The sequence below is a fragment of the Ursus maritimus genome, unplaced genomic scaffold, assembly GCF_017311325.1.
Source record: "Ursus maritimus isolate PB19 unplaced genomic scaffold, ASM1731132v1 scaffold_17, whole genome shotgun sequence".
NCBI lineage: Eukaryota > Metazoa > Chordata > Mammalia > Carnivora > Ursidae > Ursus > Ursus maritimus.
The window spans coordinates 48,094,294-48,106,401 of record NW_024424119.1 but is presented as its reverse complement, the minus strand read 5'-3'; the positions used below and the strand labels follow the sequence as shown (position 1 = coordinate 48,106,401).

Sequence of the window (12,108 nt, the reverse complement as noted above, 5' to 3'; positions counted from 1 at the left end):
TTTTTTTCAAAGATTTTATTTATTTATTCGACAAAGAGAGAGACAGCCAGCGAGTGAGGGAACACAAGCAGGGGGAGTGGGAGAGGAAGAAGCAGGCTCCCAGTGGAGGAGCCTGATGTGGGGCTTGATCCCATAACACCGGGATTATGCCCTGAGCTGAAGGCAGACGCTCAACCGCTGTGCCACCCAGGCACCCCATATTAACATATTTTTATCTATATGTCTCTTTGTTCTGGTTAAGAGTAGGCTTGTGTATCTTGGTGCTCCCCTGTTTGGGACATAGATATTTATAATTGTCATATCCATTTGTTGGATACATCCTTTAAGAATAATATAGTGCTGAGTAATATTCCATTGTATATATGGACCACAACTTATTACTCAGCTATCAGAAAAAATGAGTTCTCAACATTTGCTGCAACATGGATGGCACTGGAGGAGATAATGCTAAGTGAAATTAGTCAAGCAGAGAAAGACTATTATCATATGATTTCTCTCATCTATGGAACACAAGAACTAGAAAGATCAGTAGGGGAAGAAAGGGATAAAGAAAGGGGTTAATCAGAAGGGGGAATGAAGCATGAGATACATGGACTCTGAGAAATAAACTGAGGGCTTCAGAGGGAGAGGGTGGGGGAATGGATAGACTGGTGATGGGTAGTAAGGAGGGCACATACTGCATGGTGCACTGGGTGTTATACACAACTAATGAATCATCGAACTTTACATCAGAAACCAGGGATGTACTGTATGGTGACTAACATAATATAATAAAAAAACATTAAAATAAAAAAAAAGAATAATATAGTGTCCTTCTGTATCTCTAACTGCAGTCTTCAGTTTAAAATCCAGTCTGTCTGAAATGAGAATTGCTACCCCAGCTTTCTTTTGAGGCCCATTGGCATGAAAAATGGTTTTCCATCCCTTTACTTTCAGTTTGGATGTATCTCTAGGTTCAAAATGAGTCTCTTGTAGACAGCAAATGGATGGGTCATGTCTTTTTATCCAATCCGCAACCCTGTGGCATTTTATGGGAGCATTTAGGGCATTCACATTGGGAGTAATTATTGAGAGATATTATTTTAATGATGTCATGTTGCCTGTAAAGTCTTTGTTTCTATAGATTGTAACGTTCTGTTCTGTATCACTCTTGGGGCCTTTTTACTTTTATAGAACCCCCCTTAATATCTGGTTTCGTGGTTACGGCTGGTTTCATGGTTACGAAATTGGTCAGTGACTGGTGATTCTGGAAGGTCCTTATCTCTCCATCAATTCTGAATGACAGCCTTGCTGGATAAAGGATCCTTGGCTGCATGTTTTTCTCTGAAAGAGCATTAAAAATGCCCCTCCGAACCCTTTCTCTCATTCCAGGTCTGTGTAGACAGGTCTGATATAATCCTAATATTTTTGCCTTTGTATGTGAGAAATTTCCTTGCTCTGGCCGCTTTCAATACTGTATCCTTGGATCTAATATTTGCGAATTGCACTATGATGTGACGTGGCGTAGGTTTGTTGTGTTTGATTTGGGAGGGGTCCTCTCTGCCTCTTGGACACGAATGCTTGTTTCCTTTGCTAGATTAGGGAAGTTTTCAGCTACAATTTGCTCAAATATCTCTTCTAAACCTCTTTCTTTCTGCACCCCCTCGGGGATGCCAATGATTCTGACATTGGAGCGTTTCATTGAGTCAGTAATCTCCCATAACCTACATTCTTGTGATTGGATTTTTTTGAGCCAATTTTCTGTTTTAGTTTTCTATTCTACCATCCCATCCTCCAATTCACTAATTCGTTCTTCTGCCTCATTTACCCTTGCTGTCAGAGCATCTAGTTTTGACTGCATTTGATTCATAGCATTTTTAATTTCTGCCAGATTCACTCTCATTTCCACCCTTAGAGATTCTATGTTCTCGTTAATATTTTTGTTAATATTTTTTCCAGTCTGTACAACATCTTGACCATTGTTACTCTGAACTCCATTTCTGACAATTTGGTTATATCCATATCCATCAGTTCTGTGGCAGAGGCCAGAGACTCATTATCTCCTCTTTGCTGGGGTGGGGGGAGTTTCTCCTTCTTGTCATTCTGATGAGTAGAGGTTGCGGGGTTGCCCAGAGCTCAAATTATTGACCAGGGCTCAGGCAGTGTGCACTTGTTTTATAGGGATCTTAGGGTTGTGGGCTTCTTGATTTTTCAGCCTGCCTTCTGGGGGTGGGGCCTGCCACACTGATATTCAGGCAACCCTGTTTGGGTAGAGTCTCCCTGTCCCCTGCGAGGAGGGATGGGGATTGGCACAATGTGAGCTGGTATTTTAAGTTTGTATTGTCTTTCTTCCTCTAGTTGCCTAAGGGGGAAGCTTAGATGATCAATTTTAGATTGTTCTCATTTTCTTTCTTTTTATAATAATTTTTTATTATGTTATGTTAGTCACCATACAGTACATCCCTAGTTTTTGATGTAATGTTCCATGATTCATTACTTGCATATAACACCCAGTGCACCATGCAATACGTGCCCTCCTTATACCCATCACCAGCCTATCCCATTCTGAGAAGTTTCCCCATGGCCCCTTTCATATCTCTGTTCCTCAGGCTATAGATGAAGGGGTTCAGCATGGGGGTGACCACTGTGTACATCACTGAAGCAATTATGTCTTTGTCATTGGAGTTCCTTGATGATGGGAAAAAGTACAGAACCATAATTGTTCCATAGAATAGAAATACCACAGAGAGGTGGGAGCCACAGGTGGACAAGGCTTTATATATCCCCTTGATTGAGGGAAACCTCAGGATGGTGGTCCCAATGCGGCCATAAGACACTAGAACACCAATAAATGACAGGATAATGACCAATCCCCCAACAGTGAAGATAAAAATCTCATTGAGGGAGGTATCTGAGCAGGAGAGTTTAAGCAGGGCAGCAAGGTCACAGAAGAAGTGGGGGATGGTGTGGTCAGCACAGAAGGACAGTTTAGCCAGGAGGATGGTGTGGGACAGGGCACTTGCACAGGAGAGGAACCAGGATCCAGCCAACAGAAATATACACAGCTCCTCCCTCATGATGGTGGTATACTGTAAAGGGTGACAAATAGCCACGTACCTGTCATATGCCATCACTGCAAGAAGAAGGTTATCAGTGCAGCCAAAAAATATGAAAAAATACGTCTGTGTTACACACCCTGCATAGGGGATGGATTTGTCCTGAGTATGCATGTTTATCAGCATCTTAGGGACGGTGACAGATGAGAAAGAGACATCGGTGAAGGCCAAGTGGCTAAGGAAGAAGTACATGGGGGTGTGGAGGCGAGAGTCCAGCTTGATGAGCAGGATGATGAGCAGGTTTCCCAGCACCGTGGTCAGGTACATGCCCAGGAACAGGGCGAAGAACACACCCTGCTTCTCTGGCCAGATGGGGAGCCCCAGGAGGAGGAACTCGGACATGCCGCTCTGGTTCTCCCTCCTCATGCTGCTTTTCTCTCTGATTAGATTGAAGGAATATTGGGAATGTTTCAGATGAAAAATAGGAAGAGTGACAATCACAGTAGGGTTATTTACTTTCTACTAAGAAATTCCTCAGGATATTTCCCACCTGCCGTGGGCTGAATCCTCACCCTCCCCGTCAGAGCTCCAATGACCCAGAAAAGCCCCTGTAATGTAACAGAGGAAATTTCTTTATTTACTTAATAATTTAAATAACTTTATTTACTTTATTTACTTAATTTATTTACTTAATAACTTAATAAAGAATAACCATATTCTTTCCTGGAGAAACAAGAAAGAAGGCCTTCCTTCAGGGAGCTCACATTCTAAGTAAGGAGTAGCCTATTCAAGCACTGGTTCAGAGCAGTGTATGACTAGACTTCTGGTGGGTTCTGACCCCACTCTTTTCTAGCTAGTCTCCATAGCTGACTCTCTCTTAGCCCTGCTGTGCACCTCTGCAGGGTAAGCAGAGCAATGCCTGCCCTTACAGTTTGAGGAATTAAGTGATTCAGTGAGAGTTAGGATATTAGAACAGAGTTCTTCCTACAGTAAGGACAGAGATTGTCATCTAATGTCTTCATGCCAGTGTAAGTGTCCAGATAAATCCTGGGTTAATCTTTAGAAACTCAATATACCAGAAATGTGAGGTCAGCCTTAGCAAGGAGCAGGTAGCTGCTCTAACTGTATGGGCTCTCACGTTCTCAGGCAAAGCACAGAGACCCACACCCCAGAGCCTGGGGTTAATTTCTTGATGGAACTTAGCTTGGCATATTTTATTTGATTTGGAAAAAATAAATTATACTTCACTCATCTCTAGTTTTATCCATTTCTCTGCTTTTATCTTTAGTGAATCAAACTGGCTCAGATCTAAGTATGTGCTGAAGCACCTGAGCATTTGCCCTAGGACCTGAAAACTGGTAGATGCTGTAAGATTGGTGATGCCTATTAGAATTAATATTTACCTGATTGACATGACCTATATTCCTATAGTGATCTTAATATAATTGAGATTTTTTGAGTAGGTATTCTAATAGTTTCACTCAAAATGAAGGGATTTTTGTGCATATATGTTGCATATAAATGTGTATACCACATCTAGTGTGTGTGTGTGCTGAAGCCATGAGACGTTGAGAAACCAGCCATGGTCACACAGCCAGTAACTGCTGGAGCCACCATTCTTTTTTTTTTTTTTAATAATTTTTTTACTCTTTATTTTTTAATAATATTTATTTTGTTGTATTAGTCACCATACAGTACATCCCTAGTTTTTGATGTAAAGTTCCATGATTCATTACTTGCGTATAACACCCAGTGCACCATGCAATATGTGCCCTCCTTAATACCCATCATTGGCCTATCCCATTCCCCCACCCCCCTCCCCTCTGAAGCCCTCAGTTTGTTTCCCAGAGTCCACAGTCTCTCATGGTTCATTCCCTCTTCTGTTTACCCCCCCCTTCTTCTTCCCTTTCTTCTCCTACCAATCTTCCTACTTCTTATGTTCCATAAATGAATGAAACCACCATTCTTTACTCATTTCTTCAATTCTCTGCCCCTATTGAACAGACTCTTCGTCCCCTTCTGTAATTCAGCAGAAGAGCCAGTCCTTTGAGACCTGTTTCAGTGTTTGAAAGAGGATTTCTGCCCTCAGTATCACCTCAACCACCAGCTCAGATGTCTGCCATCACTCATTCCTGCAGCCTACAGTTTGCAAATGACCTTCACATACTTCCAGTTATATGCAATCAATATCTATTGTATCTAAAAAGGAGAGAACACAGTGACTTTGTCTTTTCATTCTCCTAATATGAGAAGTGAAGTCACTTAAGCCGTGTATGTGGTGGGGGAACTTGAGCTCAGATCAAGTCTTCACATGCTCTTGTCACTAGAGGCACACCCTTCCCATTGCTGTGCGGGGAGAGCGGCTAACAGAGTTCAGATACCCACACATCTGGAGGAGGAAATTGCCATTCACACACAGGGCAGCATATCCAGTAGTTGATTCGTATTCTAGACCAGGGGGATTCTCAGGGACACTAGGACATTGGGAGGATGGAGGTGACCACCTCACTCCCCTACTAAGGCCTGGCTGTTCATTGACAGTTGCTGAGTGGGACTTCAGTCAAGACCTCTGGCTTCTCTGGGGTGGGCTGCAGGAGGGAACCAGAAAACCCTATGTGGACGTGGTGCTGTGGCATCGGGGGCAAACCAGCAGGAAGGGAACCTTCACCTTGTGTATAAATGGCACTGTAACCTATACCCAACAGTGAAGCTATAACCTAAGGTTTGAGACAGAATCCTTACACATGTGTGCTGTTACCACTGACACAACATACCCTCCCATGTTAGAGTTACCTGAATGGAGGAGAATCGGTCAAGTCAGCCTCCCCTAGGGGAATAATTACACAGCAGGCTACTGTTTACTGGGTGCTTACTATGTGCCTGAAACAGATAAAACTATTATAAACAATATCTTACAAATGTTATTATTGTCCTCTTTCACATTTAAGACTGCTGGCTTCAGATCAAATGTAAGGCTCCAAAACTATCGCATGGCAACCACCAGCTCCGAAAGACACCAGAACTTGAACACGTAACCAGACTACCCTGCTTCCAAAGTGTAAAGATGGACAATGCTAAAGGCCAGAGTGAGAAATATTTAGGGCTCTGGGTACATTATCAGAACACTCAGCTCACATAGTCTGGTAGCCCCAGTGGGGCTTAAGGACGATTGACCTTGAAAGTGACTCACTGGGTTCTGGTCTGAGTCAGGAGGAACATCAGAAAGTGAGACTGTTCATTCAAAGGTGTGCACATGCGTGTGCACACACACAAATACTGCTTTGTTGCTTTGTTAGAGTTGTAAACCCTCACTTTCCCCCCATCCTTTCTGGGTGAATTTAGTAGAGGTGTGAGTTTATTAAACATAATACCAACACCTCTACACCTATAGTCAATCTCTCTCTCTCTCACATACACACACATACACACTCCAACACATGTATTATTGGATGATTTTCTCTTCTCTCTTACATGCCCTAGATGTAGATTGTCAGGGTGCAAATCTATGTCACACAAAGTTCATAAATAAACACACTGCCATATGTACAAAACACAATGCACAGAATCGTACAAAGCACTGACAAACAACATATAACAGAAATTCAGACATGCAGGTACTCTCAGACAGTCATAGATATTCAAATCACAACACACAGAATCACATAAAAAATACACAGACAACATAGATGTAACCTCTAAAGCACACACATTGCTCAAAGATTTCTACCTGATGGATGCACATCCCAGGTAGAAATTCTCTGTGCATGTCAGTGACACACAGGTATAGAAATACACAGAACACATGCACCTAATCTCATATTCACACACACACACACACACACACACACACACACACACTTACAGGGGCAGAATCCTGGCCCCTTCTGTCCTATGCTAGTCCTCAGTTAACTCAGATACCTTCTGTTCTTGGCTGTTACCATAGTCCTTGCTTTCTATCCAGGAGATCCAGGAGCCACAGGTCAAGATGCTGCCTCCCAGGCCTGAGGACCTTCACAGACTTGCATGTCTATTTACCAGCAACAGAACAATGGGCAGAAGGTTATTATTTTACAGCAGAAAGAAAACACAGGGGGAAGACACCCATTATCTTCAATAGAGAAACAGTCATCGTGAGCTAATTGAAAAAATTCCTGCTGGCCTCCTGGGGAGAAGACTGTGCAAGGACCAGAGGGGCTGAGCCCCTGGAGCACTGGGGACAATGTCTCGAATGTCAGTGACACTCTGGGCTTCCTTCTGTCTGATCTGGTGGTTCTCTTTGGCAGGAGGGGCCAAAGTCATTCTTAAGTATACACAGAGATAGAGGAAGACTGTCAGGGACAGACTTCCTCTATCAGAGAGCAAGGCTCCCATGCCAGCCTCCTGTGAAGCTCACAGATCCCCCACTACCTGGAGAAGCTCTGTAGGGCAGGAGCTGTGCCTTGCTCAGAAGGTAGAATGGAAGGATGGACCCCATGGTGTCTTGACAAAGAGACTCCTAGAAAAGAGTTTGGACACTGCCACTTACTATGAGCTCCTGAAAAGTTTAATTCAGTCTGTAAGTGTAAAGTGGGGATAGTGGGATTGGGATAGTACCTTCCTCATGAAGTTGTTATGAGGATGAAATGAGGCAATGTTCTTAGAGTTCTTATCAGTTCTTACTGATATGTTCAATATATGCTAGGGTTTATCACCAATAATTTTTTAAATTTCAGAGCACTGAGCATCAGAAGATTATTAAATGAATTCATTCATTCATTCATTCATTCATCCTTTTCGATAAATATTTATTAAAGACTTCATTAAGGTTACAATCTAGGCTATGGAGCACAGCAATAAATAAAGTAGAAATACATCATCTGGCAGAACTTACATTTTAAGGAGAGGAAGCAAACAAAAACCAAAACAAATCAGTGCACAACAAAATAAAACACAAAAATCAAAACAATAAAATCCACGACATGGTAATTAGGGGAAAATGTCATGGAATACAAGAAAGCAAGGAAGGGGTAGGAGCAGTTCAGATTGATTGATTGATTGATGTTTATTTATTTATTTATTTATTTATTTATTTATTTATTTTAGTAATCTCTATACCCAATGTGGGGCTCGAACTCACAACCCCAAGATCAAGAGTCACCTCTTCTTCTGACTGAACCAGCCAGGTGCACTAGTTCAGATTTAAATAGCGTGTCAAAGTAGGAGTCCAGGGAAGGTAAAATATGATTTTAATAATAGTTGATTAGAATGGGAATGTTTCCATTAACATTCCATTATGTGAGGAGGAAACCTCACACTCCAGCAAAGAATTTACTAAATCTACAGAAAATTGACAAATAATAGAAAATCCACATTTTGCCCTATTATTCTCAATGTCAATCCACAGTTACAAAGTTGCCAGCACCGTAATGGCTAAAATGGCTGCCTCAGATACTCTCCATCTCTCAAAATGCGTGATTTTCTAGGTCCTGCTCAAGACTCTCTCAGTCCAGAAGCTTCCTAAAATCATCAATCTTTAAACACATACGTCTGCCCCCAGATATGATGAGGCTCATTTACTCTACCCCCAGAGGTTGACTTTTCTCTTTGCCCAACTGTCTAGCACAGGTCTGGACACGTAGAAGGGACTCGATAATCACTGAAGTCAGTAGATTAGCTCCCTTCCTACAGACAAGAGGGGAAAAACATTAAGCCAAAATTCAACATGGCAACACCAAATGCTGGCAAGATTGTGGAGCAACAGGAAGTTTCATTCGTGGCTGTTGGGAGTGCAGCCACAAAGGATGGTCCTCTGCATAGTATTCCAAAGAGGAATGTCTGACAGTGCCATTTGGTGAACTAAAAACTGAGAAGGTGAGGTGATTGTCACTTGAAGAAAAAGATGTCCCTCCTAAAAAGTCTCCCCAGAGCCTCTTTCATGTCCCTGTTCCTCAGGCTGTAGATGAAGGGGTTCAGCATGGGGGTGACCACTGGGGCACCTGGGTGGCTCAGCCGTTAAGCGTCTGTCTTCGGCTCAGGTCATGATCCCAGGGTCCTGGGATCGAGCCCTGCATCGGGCTCCCTGCTCAGTGGAAAGCATGCTTCTCCCTCTCACATTCCCCTTGCTTATGTTCCCTCTCTTGCTGTCTCCCTCTGTCAAATAAATAAATAAAATCTTAAAAAAAAAAAAAAAGCATGGGGGTGACCACTGTGTACATCACTGAAGCAATTATGTCTTTGTCATTGGAGTTGTTTGATGATGGGGAAATGTACAAAACCATAATTGTCCCATAGAACAGAAATACCACAAAGAGGTGGGAACCACAGGTGGACAAGTCTTTACAGATCCCCTTAGTAGAGGAAATCCTCAGGATGGAGACCCCAATGAGGACATGAAAGATCAGGATGTCTGTCAGTGGTATGATGATTCCCAGTGCCCTCACAGTGAAGATGACCAGCTCATTGATGGAAGTGTCAGAACAGGACAATTTGAGCAGAGCAGCAAGATCACAAAAGAAATGAGGGATAGTGTTGTCAGCACAGAAGGACATGGGGCCGGGCCAGGCTGGGGGTGTGGGACATTGCACTGCTACACGAGAATAACCAGGGCACAGCCACTAGTGAGATACACAGGTTTTCTCGCATGATGGTAGTGTAGTATAGAGGATGGCAGATGGCCACATAACTGTCATACACCATCACTCCAAGAAGGAGATTATCAATACAGACAAAAATACGGGAAAATACATCTGTGTTACACACCCTGCATAGGGGATGGATTGATCCCAAGTATGCATGTTTATCAGCATCTTGGGGACTGTGACAGATGAAAAGGAGATATCCGTGAGGGCCAAGTGGCTGAGGAAGAAGTACATGGGGGTGTGGAGGTGAGAGTCCAGCCTGATCAGCAGGACGATGAGCAGGTTCCCCAGCATCGTGGTCAGGTACATGCCCAGGAACAGGGCAAAGAACATGCCCTGCTGCTCTGGCTGGTTGGGGAGCCCCAGGAGGAGGCACTCAGGCACACTGCTCTGGTTTTCCAGCCTCATGCTCCTCTTCTGTCTACTGGGGCTGAAGGGATAAGGAAATGTCAGAGACTTTGGGAGTTGATAATAGCCACCACAATGAGGTTTCTTATTTTCTTTTTTTTTTAATAATAATTTTTTTTTATTATATTATGTTAGGCACCATACAGTACATCCCTGGTTTTTGATGTAAAGTTCCATGATTCATTAGTTGCGTATAACACCCAGTGCACCATGCAATACGTGCCCTCCTTACTACCCATCACCAGCCTATCCCATTCCCCCACCCCCTCCCCTCTGAAGTCCTCAGTTTGTTTCTCAGAGTCCATAGTCTCTCATGCTTCATTGCCCCTTCTGATTACCCCCCCTTTCTTTATCCCTTTCTTCTCCTACCGATCTTCCTACTTCTTATGTTCCATAAATGAGTGAAAACATATGATAATTGTCTTTCCCTGCTTGACTTATTTCACTTAGCATTATCCTTATTTTCTCCTAAAAAAAAAATTCAAAAAACTGTCTGAATTTCTATCATCCCCTAGTGTTGCCAAAGTACAAGACCAACCCTCAATGCCCAACATGATTCCTTTTAGTGGAAACCAAATCAAAATCTTTTTTTTAGAAGGAGGGGGGAGGAGAGGGTCAGAGAGAGGGAAGGAGATAGAGAGAATCTCAAGCAGGCTCCACATCCAGCATGGAACCTGACACAGGGTTCCATCCCACAACCCTGAGATCATAACCTGAGCTGAAATCAAGAGTCAGACACTTAACTGACTGAGCCACCTAAGCACCCCAAGAGCAAAATCATTCTTACTTGTTTTTAACCAACCATGTTCCTGGCATTATGCTACTAATTGGAGATATAAGAATAAATAGGACACACGGGCCATCTCCCCCCAGGATGCTGACCCTTGAAAGAACACCTGACAGAGGACAGACTGAAGGTATGGGTCTACAGCCAGATTGTTTGTGTTGAGATTCCGGCTCCACCACTTGCTAGCGGTATGACTTGTGGAGCTAAATCTCTCTTGGCCTAATGTTATGCTTCTATAATGTAAAGATACCAATATCACACATTTGTAGATGTTAATAAGAGATCTCTAATTCAATACACGTTAGTATCCAAGTACAGTCCTACATAAAATAAACACACAAAGTTTTAGCGATTATTTTTATGACAGGACAAATAAAACCAGAATCAAATTTAAGGATTTCATGAAACAACATTATGAGATGATCAGCACGAAAGACCAAGTAGCTGATCTAAAACTTGTGTTAACCAGAGTGTTTCCCAGAGTCCATAGTCTCTCATGGTTCATTCCCCCTTCTCTTTACCCTCCCTTCCTGGGAAACAAACTGAGGGCTTCAGAGGGGAGGGGGTGGGGGATTGGGATAGGCTGGTGATGGGTATTAAGGAGGGCATGCATTGCATGGTGCACTGGGTGTTACACGCAAGTAATGAATCATGGAACATTACATCAAAAACTAGGGATGTACTGTATGGTGACTAATATAACATAATAAAAAATTATTATAAAAAAACCAACAAAACAAAAACCTTGTGTTAACCTGTCTGAGTGCTCACACTCTCAGAGGAGTTCCTGAGTTCATTTCCTATCACTGGGGTAAATTCCCTGCTGGAACCTGACTTAGTACATGTTCATCTTTTTTTGCCAAGAAATAAATCTTACTTCAGTTCTCCTCTCTCTCCATCTGTGTCTGGTGCTTGAAGCTGGCTCAGGTCTCGGTATTCATGGACAGGAAGATACCTGAGAGTGGGACCTGGGATCTGGAATGTGGGAAATACTGAAGAACTGGAGGTGTCTGTTAGAATTCACAGTTACCTGATTTACCGTCACTGCTTCCTAGTATCTTCCTAGATCTTCACACTGAGAATAATTGACATTTAATGAACACTGTGTCAGACAAATATTTTTATTATTATATTATGTTAGTCACCATACAGCACATCATTAGCTTTTGTTGTAGATTCCATGATTCATTGTTTGCATATAATACCCAGTGCTCCATGCAATACATGCCCTCCTTAATACCCATCACCAGGCTAGCCCATC

General features: G+C 42.7%; 1 protein-coding gene across 1 annotated transcript; it reads right to left on the bottom strand.

Moving 5' to 3' along the window:
• Positions 1-2,534: 2,534 nt before the first annotated feature.
• LOC103670481 (olfactory receptor 1J4-like) lies at positions 2,535-10,169 on the bottom strand. Its single transcript, XM_008698936.2, is given in 3 exon segments — positions 2,535-3,465; positions 9,568-9,736; positions 9,739-10,169. Coding segments are annotated over 3 exon segments (1,422 nt in total). The 5' UTR covers positions 10,061-10,169.
• Positions 10,170-12,108: the final 1,939 nt, after the last annotated feature.